Source organism: Balaenoptera borealis (assembly GCF_965194805.1).
Source record: "Balaenoptera borealis genome assembly, chromosome: 7".
In the NCBI taxonomy this organism is placed as follows: domain Eukaryota; kingdom Metazoa; phylum Chordata; class Mammalia; order Artiodactyla; family Balaenopteridae; genus Balaenoptera; species Balaenoptera borealis.
Genome location: NC_138864.1, coordinates 77,746,491 through 77,764,579, shown reverse-complemented (window position 1 = coordinate 77,764,579; position 18,089 = coordinate 77,746,491). Strand labels below are relative to the sequence as shown.

Sequence of the window (18,089 nt, the reverse complement as noted above, 5' to 3'; positions counted from 1 at the left end):
GACAAGACCAAGATGTTTTGGGGGAATAGAAAAAGACGCAGTCTGACTAAAAACTGGTAAAGAACCTTGACTGCTCAGGGAGCAAGTTTAAATCTGACAGGTAGTGGGCAGACAATATCAGCGTTTATACAAAGAAGGGGTATGACTGTACATGGTACTTAATGATGACCCACTAGCATTAAGGAATATGAAGATTCAAGGTTAAAAATTAAACCCTGATAGTTTCCATCTCATTAGGAAAACTAAGGTACTTTCTATCAGGAAACAGACTTTATGATAAGGTGTTAAATAGAATGACATCAGGGACCCAAACTATAATACAGAACATAAATGTCAGAAGCAGTCACTCGGCTTTCAGAGGTTCAGATTTGTGTTTATGGAGGTCTAGATTTGGGAAATGGATATGGAAATGAAAGAAAAGGATAACAGATAATTAACCTAAATGGAAAGACAATTATGATCAATAACAAAATAAGACAAAGAAATAACTTAGTTACATTAATGTATCCATAAAAAGCACCAAAAATGAAGAGTTCTAGAAGTAGCAGGAGATTAAAGATTTTTTTTTCCCCAGACAAAGCTAGAACTGCATATTTGGAAATCATTCACACAGAGAGATAAATGACACTATAGGTGTCTTTCCCTTTGCTCAGGAGGATGTAAAGCAGACAGAAGAACACAGAATCAATAACAAAATTAGGCCAAAATTTAATTAGGGTTCTGAGTACATTACACAAAGCCACATGCCTCCAAGCCTTTTAGAAAATTACATTGTGTTTTCACAATAATAATTAAGAACTAAAAAAAAAAAAGAAGATATAAAAGACACCTTTTCTAATATCTAATATCAAATGAGACTAATATTCCCCATTTAGTTTAGGTATCTTTAGGATATTTAAGATAACTAAAACTTAAAAGACTTACACTGCTAAACAACATTGTAATCATGGCTAGTTAGCCAACTAATGTTAAAACACATATGTCTTGCTAAAAAAGAAACCAAAAAGAGGAAAGCTCTACTACCCTCAAAGCACATACTCTTATCTCTACACTATAGCTGTAAAATATACACTACACTTGTAATAAATTCCACTGATATTATCTTACACCTGTAACTTGATTGAAGTTGTTTTCATATATGTCCTAAACAGAGAATGTAAATATGTAAATCCCTCACTCTTCTATCCCAGCATTCTCATTCATATTCTCATTAATATTTTTTCTCCTTTTTATCTCTCTCTCCCTCCCTCCCTCTCTCAGAAAGAAGTAAATTACATGTGGACAATTTAAAAATACATATTCCCCGGTTTATGCTATGACACCACTCGGCAACAGCTCTTGTTACCTTTAAGGTACTCTGAAACCACGTTACAAGATGTTGTAGAGAAACCTCTGTTTCACTTCTAACACTGGTGAGCTCCTCTCTTTTATTACACTTCCAGTCATAAAATTTCTTCAGTGTTTCTTCAGAGTTTGTCCCTTCTGTGGCCTGTCCATATACTGCTTCTAAAGAGGCTGACAAATCCTGCAAAGAGATACTTCTGTTTATTAAAGTTTATTAACTTTCTATTAGGATTCAAGCACCATATTAGAATCTGAGAGACAGAAAAGTAGTACGTTGAATCCCTATCTTTGAGCTTTTTATAAATAAAATTTAGAATAATTAGACATAAAAGCATAAAACTACCTATAAGGTGATTTATTTGGACTGTAAGAGTAAACGTTCATTAAGGTTATAAATAGAAGGTTTTATATTCTTAGGTTTTTAATCAAGTAGAAATTATCCTCTTTTCTCTGACTTTACGTAAGAATCACTACTATTTTGCCCTGATATGGAAGTTTCTAAGAGCTACTGCTAAGTAAAAATAAAAACACCAAAATATTCAAATAATTCCAATTAAGGAAAGACATTAAGCATATATATATGTGTGTGTGTGTATGCACTTAAAAGCATTTTTAGAAAGGACTAGAAGAGACAAAAGAGCTTGATGGCTCTCTCTAGGAATCAGACTCTAGAAATGTCACAGAGACAAGAGGAAAACTTAATAGATTCCAGAAATTTTTATCACAAAACTCTGACAAACCCTTGGAAAGAGAGAGGATGGCTGGTGCTTAGCACTGAATGAATACGGTCATAGCAAGTGGGAGAAGGCCTGTACCACAGCAGAGAATATCCTGTGGGAAAAGAACTGTCTTCATATGCCCTTCTTTCTCCCTCACACTGGGCAGGAAGGCAGCAGCACAAGCAAGAGGCAATGGATTTATACAAGTACAGTATAGAAACCTAGATGAGGCAAAAATTGATAACCAATACAAAAGAATTGGCCAAGCACTCTCTTTTCTTCCCTTTTGCCCTGAACACCTGGTAGCATTTACACCCAAGGGTGGCAGTCCCTGGAAAAGAGCAGTGGCTCTTTTCCTCCCATGACTGGGAGGTCCTCTGAAGAGTAAGATCATCTAGAAGAAAAGCCAATAGGAAGTAGTTGAGCCCAGTCTGCAACCCTAGAAGTTCTGAGTAACAACCCCATCCTATTCCCTAAACCCATCTGAAGTCTCTGAAGTTATGGTCCAAGCTTTCACCCCTCCCTAGGTCCCATTACCACACTATCACATATGTATACAACAGCACACTAAGGCAGCTTATAATTCTTCAAGAGAATATGAGGTCCTGAGGGGAAGTACAGGGGAGGATGAAATGTGTGAATAATACAAGCACTCTGAAAGAAATATAATAAACTAAGCCACCTTATAAAAAGGAAGCAAAATCAGTTGCCTAGACAATAGTAAGAACTCAAAATAAACATAACAAATATTCTCAAAGAAAGAAAGAATATTGGAAACATAAAGCAAAACCAAGTAGCTATGAATAATAACCAACTGAAATATAAGTATGAAAGAAATAATCTTTGAAATAAAGAACACAAGGGATTGGTTAAGTGGCAGAAGAAATACAGCAAAAGAACCAATTAGTGACTAGGTGGTTAAGTCAAGGATCCTTCCAAAAAGACAAAGAAAGGGATAAAAAGATAGAAAAAAATGAGTGAACAATTAAAATATGTAAAGAACAGAAGTTTAAATATCCATCTAACAGAAGTCTCAGAAAGAAAGAAAATGTAAATGAGGTGGGAGGGAGCAGGGGGGACAGTATTTTAAAAAATAATTATCAAATATTTCCTAGAGTTAAAGAAAAACCTCAAACTGAATTGCCTTCAGATTAAATCTAAACTTATATATGTTTCAGTGCAATTTAGGAAATAAGTCAAGAGAAAATGTTCAAGCTCCAGGAGGAAAAAAGGTAACAGAAGAACAAAAATCAGACTCATATCAACAACTACTGAAATAAGAAAACAATGGATTATTATTGTCAAAGGTCTAAAGAGAAAATGGACCTAATATTTTGTAGGTCACTAAACAATTGTTTAAAGAGCTTAAATGTAAGCAATTGTTTAAATATTTAAATTGTTTAAATACAATATCCTGAGACATTTACTACCTCACAAAGTCAACCACTCAAAGCCCTCCTTGAAAGTACTCTCAAAGAAAGTATTCCAATACAGAGTAAACCAAAAGATATCCAATAATTTACAAAATAAATAAGAGTGGGAAAATAACTCTAAAGTCTGTTACTTGAGATATCATATACAATATCTGTAACAATCTGTGAGTCAAATCCTAGACAACAATTGTGGTTGTTAGATTCATGGGAGGGAGATACAGACAGACAAAAAGACACACCAGAGGCAAGTGAAAATGTTCTAAGATATCAGGGGTAGAAGGTGAAAAAAAAGGGAGAAAAAAAAGAAACCATGATAAACAGAAACACAAAAATAATCACAGAAAAAAGTTCTAATAAAACAGTTAATTATAAATATATAAATCAAGCTACCCATCAAAAGGCAGATTTACACATTGGACTCTTTTTAAAAATGATCTGTTAGTCTGTTGTCTAAGAGAGACATTTAAAATAAAGGGAAGAAAAAAAGAAAATATATATAAAGCAAATATTAACCAGAAAGACAGGTGGGATAAGAATTTTAAATGAAAACAAAAATAAAATTTTATCCCAAAACATCTTAAGGGAAAAATAATGTTCCATAACAGTTTAAAATACATAACAAACACAAATTCATTAACACTCAACAATACAGCAATGAAATATTTTGAACAATTTAAAGAACCAGAATATATAACAATATATTAACTAGAATATATAACAAAAATATCCCCAAACTGATAAACTGATCAGATAAAAAAACTAAGCAAAGATACAGAAGATTAAAGCTTAAAATAATAGCTATAGGTCAGAAACTGCACACAAAGAAAACCTAGAATATACTTTCTTTTTGAACTTAAAAGGAACAGTCATGAAAAATTAACCGTGTATTGTAGGCCACAAAAAAAATCTCAATAAATGCTGAGGAAATCAAAATCATGACATTTCACTTCTTTGACCCTCATTATCAAAGTATAAGTTATATTTCTTAAGTATTTACTTGAAGAATATAAATAAAAATCAAACTATTTTTCAGCAAACTAAAGAGAAGCTTAAAGAATAATCTGGTGCCCAGGAGTGGGATTGCTGGATCACATGGTAACTCTATTTTTAGTTTTATAAGGAACCTCCATACTGTTCTCCATAGTGGCTGTACCAATTTACATTCCCACCAACAGAGCAAGTGGGTTCCCTTTTCTCCACACCCTCTGCAGCATGTATTATTTGTAGACTTTTTGATGATGGCCATTCTGACCAGTGTGAGGTGATATCTCATTGTAGTTTTGATCTGTATTTCTCTAATAATTAGTGATGTTGAGAATCTTTTCATGTGCTTTTTAGCCATCTGTATGTCTTCTTTGGAGAAAGGTCTATTTAGATCTTCCGCCCGTGTTTTGACTGGGTTGTTTGTTTTATTGATACTGAGCTGCGTGAGCCGTTTGTATATTTTGGAGATTAATCCCTTGTCAGTTGCTTTATTTGCAAATATTTTCTCCCATTCTGTAAGTTGTCTTTTCATTTTGTTTATGGTTTCCTTTGCTGTGCAAAAGCTTTTACATTTAGTTAGGTCTCATTTGTTTATTTTTGTTTTTATTTTCATTACTCTAGGAGGTGGATTGAAAAACATCTTGCTGTGATTTATGTCAGAAAGTGTTCTGCCTATGTTTTCCTCTAAGAGGTTTATAGTATCCAGCCTTACATTTAGGTCTTCAATCCATTTTGAGTTTATTTTTGTGTATGGTGTTAGGGAGTGTTCTAATTTCATTCACTTACATGTAGCTCTGGAGAAAACCATAATTCAAAAAGATACATGCACCGTAATGTTCACTGTAGCACTGTTTACAATAGCCAGGACATGGAAGCAACCTAAACGTCCATCAACAGAGGAATGGATAAAGAAGATGTGGTACATGTATACAGTGGAATATTACCCAGCCATAAAAAAGAATGAAATAATGCCACCTGCAGCAACATGGATGGACCTAGAGATTGTCATACTGAGTGAAGTCAGACAGAGAAAGACAAATATCATATGATATCGCTTATATGTGGAATCTAAAAAAAGGGTACAAATGAACTTATCTACAAAACAGAAATAGAGTTACAGATGTAGAAAAATATGATTCTGGGTAGGGGGACATATACACACTACTATATATAAGATAGATAACTCATAAGAACCTACTGTATGGCACAGGTAACTCTACTCAATACTCTGCAATGGCCTACATGGGAAAAGAATCTAAAAGAGAATGTATATATGCAACTTATTCACTTTGCTGTACACCTGAAACTAACACAACATTGTAAATCAACTATACTCCAGGAAAAATTTTAAAAAAAGAATAAACTGGTGACCGAGGGGAATAGTAGAAAGAGAGACAAACCAGATTTGGCAAAACTTCTTTTAAGATTAAACTTTAAAAAGAAAAGAGCTTTAAAAATGACCTTGTTTGCTGATCCTTTACCTCTGTTTTCTAACAGTTAATGAGAAGAAATAAACCTTTACAGGGTAAAGTAGAAGCTGCAATGCAGACAGGTGAATTCTTTCATCACTATCCTTTTATATGAAAAGCTCACTTCACCATTCTGGAATAACCTATACTATTTATGCAATTCCATTTAAGAAAATGTTTCAAACCAGGGCTCCAATGGCTCCTGAACCATACACAGTAATATGAAAACTACATCTTCATCTAGGTGGACAAAAAGAGACAGTGCCCAGATGTCCCTGAATATCCTTTTCTCCAATTCTCCAGCAAGCTTATTCCCTACAGTATAAAACAAGACAGCTATTATTCAACTTGGTATTAAAGATACTGACAAAAACAGTAAAAATTCTAAGATACATAAAAGGTAGAAGGAGTAGAAGAGGGTTATTGTGTTCAAATGATATGACCACACAGAAAGCTCAGAGTATCAACTGACAAAAACTAAAAGAGAGTTCAGCAGAGTTGCCAGAGAGACATCAATACATAAAAATCAATAGTATCCCTCTACACCATCAAAAATAACTAGGAAATGGAAAATAAGATAACATTCACAAAAGCAATCAAAAGTATAAATGTCTTGGAGTTAAATGAAGAAAATGCATGAGGCTCTATGGAGAAAAATTTTAAACGTCATTAAAAAACATAATAAAAGATCTGAATAAGTGGAAAGACTATGTTAATAGGTGGAATGACATTGTCACACTCATTCACTCCAAATTAGTCATTTCTGAGCTGACAGGATAGGACTAAAGACAAGGTTCCACAACATCATACAGCTACTGTACTCCATCCCCTATCACAGATCTTAAAAACCCTATAACTCAAGGATCAGGATCCCTCTCCCTAACTCTAACATATGGCTTTACTAGCTTTTCTGCTAGAATGCAGTGGGTAACAGGGACTCACCTGCCTGCTACTGCTCCTGTCTCTGTGAGTTTTCCCAAAGAATGCTGCTCTAGCAAGCCTGACATGCCTGATCATTTTACCTTGTTTGCAGGATAAATACATATACATACATAAACACATTAAATATATCAATATAAAATTTTAACACCATTAAAAAGAAACTAGGATTTATCAAAGAAAAACTTTTGCAGCCATCAGTACTATCTGAAGTCTAAAGGTAAATGCTAATTTCACCTCTCAAATGATAAACATATTTTAATGTATATTTTATATCTTTTAAAATTCCAACCTGTAATGTTTTCAAGCGTTTATTAAGAGGTAACTCATCAACTTCCAGAATAAAAACTTCTACTGCCATGTACAACTTCTGTTGTACTTCATTTCTTTTGGCTATCAAAATATTCCCTTCATTCTGGAGGAAGGAAAAAAAGAATAACCATCATTAATATATCAGGTGTTTTTTTTACACACTGACCTCTATGAAAAAAACTGATCTCTTAAAGTTAGTAAAATTTAACATTACGTTCTCCAAACATAGTAACATTTCAGACAAACACCTGTCTCCTTAGATCACCAAACTGACTAAGAGTTTTCTCTCCCTTAATTAGAAATAAGATTTACGTTCAACAATTCTGCTCTGTTAATCTTCATCTTTTCCCATTATTTCTGCAACAATAAAATTTTTGCTTTTCTTAAGAAAATTATACAAGTGTCTATGGCTAATTACACACTGTCTCCTTCCCACTCTCAGCCCACCCTCAATTCCTTCATCTACTTATCTTTCAAGATTCAGTTAAACTCCACCATGATAAAACCTCCAATTCACCCAAAAGGCTATGTTTGGAAATAGATATGAGAGATATCCAAGAATGCTGTGCATTACCTCTGTTATAGTACTTACCAAACTATATTAAAACTATCTATTTATATATCCGGCCAATACCCAAGGTAGATAGAAGGATAGGACCACGTCTTAAACAAATGCATGTGTCTACTACCTGTAACAGTGTCTGGCACATACACTTAAAAGCCTGAATGTTAGAATACTGTTTTTTGTGTAAGCTCAACCAGACCATTATATAACTAATTATAAAGACAAAAGAAAAGAATCTCTTTCATCAAAAATACACCTGGCGGGCTTCCTTGGTGGCACAGTGGTTAAGAATCCGCCTGCCAATGCAGGGGACACAGGTTCGATCCCTGGTCTAGGAAGGTCCCACATGCTGCGGAGCAACTAAGCCCATGTGCCACAACTACTGAGCCCACGTGCAACAACTACTGAAGCCCATGGGCCTAGAGCCCATGCTCCGCAACAAGAGAAACCACCGTAATGAGAAGCCCGCACACGGCAACAAAGAGTAGCCCCTGCTCACCGCAACTAGAGAAAGCCCACTAGCAGCAATGAAGACCCAACGCAGCCAAAAATAAATAAATAAGTAAATTTATAAAAAAAAAAAAAAAGTACAGGGCAATCAAGTTAAGGAACTGTGCGAAATATATAAATGAAAATAACAATACTAAGACCTAAATTAAGTACAAGAAGGGAAATAAAATTACAACTTTATCTGAGGGACAATTATGACTCTCTATTTATCCAATAATCTACTCTTCAGTCTGTCAAATGAACTTTAGGGCAATAAAGCCTAAAAGTAAGTCCTGAAACATCAGCAGTAGTGGAAATAAATTGCTTCAAAAAAAAAAATCACATTTGTTCTACTAGAATACCAAGTCCTATGTATATACTAAGCCCTTTCCCTCCCTGTGATAGATCACTTTCTTATGCTCAAAAACAAAACAAAACAAAAATTAAAAAGCAGTCCTTTTTCATCTTTTCATCTTACTACATGAAAATACATGATGAAGTATTTTAATACTGGCAGTATGGTTTAAATGGAACTAGAATACACTTTGCAATCAGACATACCTGGGTTCAAATTCCATATTAACATTTAGAACTACGTAATCTTGAACAATTTCCTTAAACCCTGTGGGCCTCAGTTTCCTGAGGAGCAAAAGTGCCCATTTTTAAAAGTTTGTGTACGAAAAAGTTTATAAAGTATCTATAACACTGCCTGTGTTTCATACAGATTCAAAAATTATTACTTCTGTGACTTTTTTTCCTTCCATAATCAGAAGTGACCAGTAAAGGTCTAATATGTAAAATAACCCAAATCGAATCCCTTATCCAAATTAAACATTCCTGGCATTTTCAAAGGCCTAGTTATTCTGTTTACTTTTCTCATTCAGAGCCAGTTAGGCTGCCAACTGGCCAACCTAGAATGAATAGGGAATAAGACTTTCAGGGTACAATCCCCAGAGGCAGAAACCACCGATACTTAAGATAGGACAACTCCAAACACAAGTTTAGGGCTCATAGGTACTATGGAAAGCTATGATTGTTGTACCAAATATCTTTATATGAAAAACAAGGAGTTCCATTCAGCTCAATATAATAAACTAAAGAAAATTCCAAGAGGAAATAAATATATTTTTACCTACACTAATGAAGAAGTCACATGAAATATTCCATTCATCATATCCCTCCCCTACCCACATATGGATGGCTTAGATAGCATTTAACAGTAAGGCAGAGTCCTATAATGCAGCATAAAACACGCCACTCAGACCAGAAGACAAGATCCACATTAACGGGCTTCCTTGGTGGCGCAGTGGTTAGGAATCTGCCTGCCAATGCAGGGGACACAGGTTTGTGCACCGGTCCAGGAAGATCCCACATGCTGCGGAGCGACTAGGCCCGTGACCCACAACTACTGAGCCTGCGCGTCTGGAGCCTGTGCTCCGCAACGGGAGAGGCCGCGACGGTGAGAGGCCCGCGCACCGCGATGAAGAGTGGCCCCCGCTTGCCGCAACTAGAGAAAGCCCTCGCACAGAAACGAAGACCCAACACAGCCAAAAATAAATAAATAAATAAATAAATAAAAAACTTTAAAAAAAGATCCACATTAGCAGTTGTGGGAGCCACTCTGGCTTACAAGCCTCATGTCCCTCAAAAGCCACCATCTCTTATAGGTATAGCTGCCAGGGTCCCTCAAGGGGTATGCCCAGTTGCAAGTATTTGTAGTTTACAGTTCCTCCCAGTCCAGATACAATTTACCAATCAGGGGTTTTATTTTTACCTAAACAATGTTGCCAGTAACATGACTGAAATATCATTTCATCAAATTACCAAGGGAACAGAGAGAGGTAAATTCTCATGCAAAAGGGAGAAAGATTTTGTTAATTAACCCTTTTTCCACAATCACTACTTATCTATCCTACCTTTCTTACAAGGCAACAAAAGAAATCAAATTATTAATATGAAGATACTGTAAAAGTTAAAGATTTCACATAAAGTATCATTACAATATCTGCAGTCCTTCTGCTTTCTTGAAAGACATTATCTCCTTATGTTCAACAGATAAAAATCATCATAGAGAAAAATTCTTAACCCACCACATTCTGACAAGTTTGAATCTTCTCCTGAGCCAGACAGTATTCTGCCCAAATTATCTCTAATTCATTCAAAGAAGCTGGGATAGTAAAGCAGTCTTCATACAATACTTGTATAGCATCTGAAAGGTCATTTCCAAAATGAACATTGACATTGACACATCTATTAAAACAGCAAAAAGGAAAAGATCAAGAAATTTTAAAGGTGTTGTGAGAAAAAAAATTACACTTAAATACGAATGGTCTAAAGTTACTATTTACAACACTGGCTATGAAGAGGTACTTTTTAAAATCATATAAAACCATAAATAACTTTGATACAAACTTTTAATTAAAAACATAATTGATTGAGAAAAAAACTTAAATATCTTTTCCAAAAAGCTTTATATAAGAAGACAACTTCAAAAGTCTGCAGATTTTAAATGATATTAAATTAGATTTATAAGTAATTCTGTAAAATTTTATACTTAAGCCAATCTTGCTTACCAAGATGACAGGCACATAGTCCTTGTACCTTAATAAGCAGACTAGCATTTGCAGAGTTTTTTAAAATAGCCAAAAAAAAAAGCAATGAGAAAGACCAAATAGCAAAACCAACAAGGCCCATCATTTTCTTTTTTCTAGCTTCCAGTTAGACTGCCACCATTCTAACAGCACATTATTTCCTCAAATATGGGTTAAAATATTTTGAACTGTTTTGGTCCAAAGTCAATCTCACAGCTTTGCAAGTGTAGTCACTTGAATTTTTGGTTGTGCATTAAAAGTTGATTAAGCTCTAGAGAGACTTAATTTACTCAAACTATTTAGAAACTTATAAACCAGATACCGATTGATGGATTTATACTGGAGAATATAAATTCCCACTGGACAAAAGATGAATGTGCAGGATTAATTCAGGGCAACATCTTCTTAGTGTTTCAAAGTACATGAGAAAATGAATTACTGGTTTAAGTTGTATGTATAGCACAAAAAGAGAACTAGGTTGTTTTGAGAACTATTTTTTCCACATTCCAGAAAAGGGTGAAAAATTATCCCTAACCAATAATAAAGCAATCCTCTATAAAGTACCTACATAATTCATATATAGAGTCTGAGATATGCTGAATAAACTCTGTACAAAACTTGCTAACCAATTTCTTCTGACTCCATGAAGATCACTTTTCTTCTAACTCCATGAAGACTACTTTCTTCTTTCTTTAGACGGAGTATAATTAATTTAGATTACTGAAATCTATAGTTTCAGTATAGGACTGAAAATAACCCCAAGCAAAACAAGAGGACATAGTAGTTTCTCATCAAACTACCACTTAGAAGTTTTGTTGACTTTTTAATTTCATTCTCATAGATGACTTTAGGACACTATCATGCCACATAGTGACAACAGAACACTAACAAAAACAATATAAAATTTGTCTCAGGAGTAACTATTTTTAGTTTCCTTCTTTAAAGTAATAAAAATACAAAGATTAAGTTACAAAGCAAAAATGGCAGGCATACAAAACAAAGCACCAACTAATTAGCATTTGTTTTAAACTATCCTTCTTAAAAATATGCTTTTACCTACCTAATTTCTTTCAATATTTCAACCTTAGCTGCCAGATTTTTCATTCTGGTACCTACACAAGTCTTCAGAGTACTTTCTAAATGTTTAGTCAAATCCATGGTAGTTGCTTTCTCTTGCTGAAGCAAAGAACAAATACATCTTAGTTAGACCGAAATAGGAAACTGTATTTCTACTGTTATTTAAATGATTTTTAGGTGTAATTAAAATTTTAAAGGCTAAAAAATGTTAGGCGACAGGACAACAAACACTGATTTCCCTGCTAGCTAGGATCTGAAAAAGATAAACTATTCCAGTCTTCTGCCTTCACACAGATGAGACACTCTTATATTGCAACCTAATAAGAAACCAAATAAAAACAAAATTTCACATATTATATGTCTTAATACTTAGATTTTAAAAAGAAAAATAAAGGATCCCCTTAAAAACCAAATGATAATCAATGACAATTTGTTTTCTGATGAAGTCTGATGTCATTCTGCATTATAAAAGAATCAAAAACATCATTTCCTTGACCCAAGCTAGGTTAAACTCCTTGATTCTGAGTGGTACCTTAACAATATGTCTAATATAATTATTCAAAATAATGTATAGTGCAGTAATATGGATAAAGACTTAGCAATTTTATTCCAATTATACTACAAACCAGGTATTACATAGTTAAACACAGAACTTTTACTCAGTATTTAAACAACATGCTCTCTGGTGTTCACATTCTCTCCAATGCTTCAGTTAAATAAAAAGAGAGCCAATACTGAATGCTGATTAATAGTAAGTTACATTTGGGAATGCTCATGCCCTTCTGCTCCCATTTGCTGAGGAGGATGACCATGAAGAAGCAGTTATGTTTGTTCTTAAATCTGTTTATATCTACTGTAATTGCTATGATAATTACTCCAAAAATTACATAAATCTAAGAAACAGAAGTGGGAAAATAAAAAGTTGTTGAATCTTTGAAAATGTGTTTAATGCTTTACAAAGACTCCATAAAAGCAAATTTTTAGTACAAATTGCTAATGAAATACATGTGGATGAGAACTATAAAATTCTGAAGAATCATTTAAATCTAAAAGAAATGTCAACTCAGTTTATTTCTCAACTGTCTTAAACTTATTGTTAATCCACCTGTAAAAAAAAAAAAAACCGGAGCTCAGATGACAAATAATTAGTATGGTTTTTAAGACAAACAACAAATAAAACAAATAGAAAAGATGCCAAACTTAAACCCAACCACATTAATAATTACATTAAATGAAAATTAGCTAAACACTCCAATTAAAAGATGTGAGATTATCAATCTGGATGAAAACAGCTTAGACTCAACCATATGCTGCTTATTAGAAACACTTATTAGATATAAAGAGACAGATAAAAATTGAAGGATGGAAACTATATACAAGGCAAACATTGCTATATTAATATCAGGCAATGTGGACTTCAGTACAGGGAGCATTCCCAGCAATAAACTGGGATATTTCATAAAGACAAATGAATTAATTCATCAAGAAGACACAACAATTCTAAATGTGAATGCACCTAATAACAAAGCTTCAAAACCACAAAGTAAAACCTGACTGAACAAAAGGAAGAAATATACAAAACCACAATAATATCTGGATATTTTAACACTCCTCTCTCTGTAACTGAAGGAACAAGTAAACAGAAAATCAGTCATGATACAAAAATCTTAAACAATACTATCAACCAATTCGACCTAACTAACATTTATAAAACACTCCACCACACAACTGTAGAATACACATAATTTTTAAAAGCATACAGAACATTTCCAAGGACAAACAATATGCTGGATAATAAAACAAATATCAATAAATGTAAAAGGACTGAAACCATACTGAGTATGCTCTCTGATGCTAAGAAAATAAAATATCAGTAACAAAAATATATTGGGGGGAAATCTCCAAATATGTGGAAATTAGGCAACACACTTCTAAATAGCTCGTGATTAAAAAAAATAATAATAATGGGAAGTTTTTAAATGTTTGATTAAATAATTAAAAAAATCAAAATTTGTGGACTACAAGTAAGGTGATGCTTAAAGGGAAATCTTTAAACATTATAAAAGAACAAAAGATTAAAAACAATGATATGAATAAAAAATAAAACAATGATACAAATTTCCATCTAAAGAAGCTAGAAGAACAACCTGAAGGAAGGAAATAATAACAATAAGTAAAGAAAACAATAAAGTAGAATAGAGACAAACAATAAAGAAAAAAAAATCAACAGAAGCAAAAATTAGTTCTTGAAAAATGTTAAGGACTTCCAGTTTCCAGTCCAGCATGTAAGAAGAAAAGTCACCAGTCCATCCTAACAAGTAAAAAGTTGAGCAAACTGAAAAATCAACAATTCTTCTTAGATTTGTCACAGAGGTAAGGTCACAAGGCACAACTGGAAAGACAAGACAGGCTAATAAAGGAAACTCAAAACTTTCTGGAGCAGCAATCCCCACCGCCCAGGGAAGAAGTCTGGAGTAGGGAAGCCGCAACTGTAACTGATGTATTGCTAGAGGCTCAGTATGAACAACTGAAAGTTAAAAACACCAGGGGGACCCCATCATCAGGATGCCCCCACATTTTTGTGAGTTTTACCTCCTGGATCTCCAGCAGGTTCTCACAGTAAATCCCCTCAAGCTTCCAGCAGGAGGAGGGGAAAAGGAACCATTTTGAAATATGTTAGAACATTCTGTACTTAACAAGATCTGCCCTTAGGGGAAACCATTTAAACAGAGCCTACCTGCTAGGATTTTATCCAAGCCTAATTAACCTGGGGGAAGGGAAATACCCAAATCCAGCCCACTCTAGCCATCCTGTCCTTTCTAAAGGGAGTGGGGGAGAAATCTAGATGCAAGTGTGAAATTCACAGTCCAGAGGCACAGGCTCACTAAAAGACCTTCTTAGTCTTTTTAGACTATAAAACGCTTCTCCTTCCCCCACACCTAATCATCACATTTACTAAATTCCTATTTATAGCAGTTCCTTTCACCAAATACATCATGCCTGGCTATCAAAAAAAAAAAATTTTGTAAGACATGTTAAAAGACAAAAACACAGTTGGAAGAGACAAAGCAAACATCAGCATCAAATTCAGATCTGGCAGGAATACTGGGATTATCATACCAGAAATTTCAAACATGGTACGATAAATATGCTAAGGGCTCTAACAGATAAAGTAGACAGCATGCAAGAACATACAGGCAATGTAAGCAGAGAGATGGAAATTCTAAGAAAGAAACAAACAAAAAATGCCAGAAATCAAAAACACTGTAGACAGAAATGAAAAATGCTTTTGATGGGCTTATCAGTAGACTAGACGTGGCTGAGGAAAGAATATAATCCAAAATACGTGAATCCATATACCCACAAAAAGACCTGTAGAAGAATATTCACAGTGGCTTTATTTATAATGGCCAAAAACTGAAAGCAACCTAAATGCCCATGAATAGGAAAATGAGTAAATAAACTGCAGTATATTGATAGAATGGAACACTACTTTGCAATAAAAATGAACAAACTACTGATAAACACAACCTCAATAAATCTCACAGACATTATTCTTTAAGTGAATGAAGCCAAACATAATAGAATACTTATCAGAGGATTATTACATTTATATGAAGTACAGGACCAGGAAAATGAAACTGTGGTTATATATAAATCAGAAGAATGGTTGCCCTGAGTGAGAGGAAGAGAGGATAGGCCAGAAAGAGATACCAAGGAACTTTCCAGGGTTGAAAGAAAGGCTTTATATCTCCAACAGGTAAAGCAGCTGGCCTATAATCCATTTACTCTCTTCATGGAAGGGAACCAGGACACCCATAGAGAAAATAAAAGGCAGGTGACTAGTCTGATCTCCTTGTCAACTAAACCTCTAAAAAGAAAACAGACTGTTTTCTAAGAGGAAGAGACCTTATCTCTGAAATGCACTTAGCAAGATGTTCCTGGCTAAAGGATAGTTATAATGGATAAAACCCACGATTTATGGATTTATGAGTCAGAGTTCCCTGAAGAATGTCACATATGAATCTAGGGGCTGGAGACTGAGTTCAATCACCAATGGTCAATGACTTAACCAGGCCTATGTAATAAAACCTTGATTTAAAAAAAAACTCAGAAAAAAATTTAAAAATTCAGAATGATGAGCTTTGGGGGAGCTTCCAGACTGGTGAACAAATCCATGTGCTGGGAGAGTGGCAGGCCCAGAGACCCCCCCCCACCCCTTACCCCATCTCCACCCCCTTCATTACTTCCCCTATGCATCTCTTCCTTCTACTTGGCTGTTCCTGAGTTTTATCCTTTATAATAAAACTGTAACCATAAGCATAGCATTTCCCTGAGTCCTGTGAATTGTTTTAGAGAATTACTGAATTGAGGGCAGGGGGTGGGGGTGGGGTCATAGGAACCCTCAAATTTATACTCAGCCAGACAGAAGTGTGGGTAGCCTGGGATGTGATTTGTGGCTGGTACCTGAACTGGGCTAAATCTTGAGGGACTGAGTCCTTACCTTGTGGAGTCTGAGATAACTCCTGGTATTTAGTATCAAAAATGCATTGTAGGACATCCAGCTGGTGTTAGAGAATTGGAAAATAGTATTGGGATAACATATTTAGTATCAGAAAAAGCTACACATTTGAAAACCACACAGTATTGTTGGGGGGAAAAAAACTGCCCCGAATCTGAGCAAACCTTGAGACCTAACTACCATAAAAGGAAACACATGGAGATACAGGAGCCTGTTAAGCAACACAAGGATGCAGATTAAGCAATTTAAGAGATCTATCAACCAAAATGCAATGTATGGGCCTAACAGGAATTCTGATTAGAAGAAACCAACCGTAAAAGGACATTCATGGAACAATATGGGAAACCTGAACACTGACTGGATATTAAATGATATTAAGGAATTATTGTTAATTTTTAAGTATAATAGTATTATGGTTATGTCTTTTTTGAAGTTCTTTTCTATTAGAGATACATACAAACGTACATACATTAAAATATTATGAATGGGATTTGTTTTAAAATTACCCAGGAGGTATAGATTTTTAAAAAGACTGCTGTGTATTTAAATAATTGTAAAAACTGGGTGATGGATACATAAGTATTAATTATTCAATTCTCTCTTTTTGAAATGTTTGAGGGGGCTTCCCTGGTGGTGCAGTGGTTAAGAATCCGCCTGCCACTGCAGGGGACTCGGGTTCGATCCCTAGGTCGGGAAGATCCCACATGCCACAGAGCAACTAAGCCCGTGCACCACAACTACTCAGCCTGCGCTCTAGAGCCCGCGAGCCACAACTACTGAAGCCTGCGTGCCTAGAGCCTGTCCTCCTCAACAAGCGAAGCCACCTCAATGAGAAGCCTGTGCACCACAATGAAGAGTAGCCCCCGCTCATCGCAACTAGGGAAAGCCCGCACACAGCAACAAAGACCCAACGCAGCCAAAAATAAATAATAGATTAAATAAATAAATAAAATGTTCGAAAATTTCCATAGTTAAAAATTTTAAAGAACATAAGAGGAAATGTAACTGAGAAATTATTAATCTCTCAAACATCCAATGAAATCCAAAGATGATTAGTTTGTAGCATAAGAAAAAAATCTATAAACAAATATAAAGAAAGGAGAGAATAAAGAGTGGGGAGATGAAGGGAAGGAAAGGAGACAGAAAATTAAACAAATAAGAGCAAATGAATATAAGGATTTCCCAGTTCGTCATGCTTTACCTTACGCCACTGAACATACCATACCTGCAGCTCCTGGACAGTCTGTTCTACTTTCAATTCTAATGCCTTATACCTTTCAAGAAGAACCTCCTTCTCTGTTTTAAGCTTTTCATTTTCTTCAATCAGTTTCTGGTCCTGCTTAATTTTTGCCAGGCTGACATTCGACCCTAAATTAAAGCCACCAACAGCCAAATTTTCCCTATTAAAAACAAATTCACTCATTGTAAAAAACAAATTGTGTAAGTGTTACAGAGATCAAACCCTAAAATTCTCTTGGGTTTTTTTTAGCATGATATATCTTAAAGTTAATTTTGGAAACTAATCTAAAACCTTTACTTAGTTCAACATTAAAAAATATTTTTAATGCAAACTAGATTTTATAACTGAAGAAACACTTCAAAAACAATGCCTCCAAATCTCAAAGAATACATATTCCAACTTCTT

The 18,089-nt window shown here is 34.7% G+C and overlaps 1 protein-coding gene across 1 annotated transcript in view; it reads right to left on the bottom strand.

Annotated features, from left to right (window-relative positions):
• STK31 (serine/threonine kinase 31) overlaps nucleotides 1–18,089 on the bottom strand; it is a gene marked incomplete at its 3' end in the record, with an annotated part of 94,148 nt that overhangs the window by 51,381 nt on the left and 24,678 nt on the right. Inside the window, 5 exon segments of the mRNA XM_082400428.1 lie at nucleotides 1,346–1,525; nucleotides 7,181–7,303; nucleotides 10,345–10,504; nucleotides 11,906–12,021; nucleotides 17,670–17,844. Coding sequence (XP_082256554.1) covers nucleotides 1,346–1,525; nucleotides 7,181–7,303; nucleotides 10,345–10,504; nucleotides 11,906–12,021; nucleotides 17,670–17,844 — 754 coding nt within the window.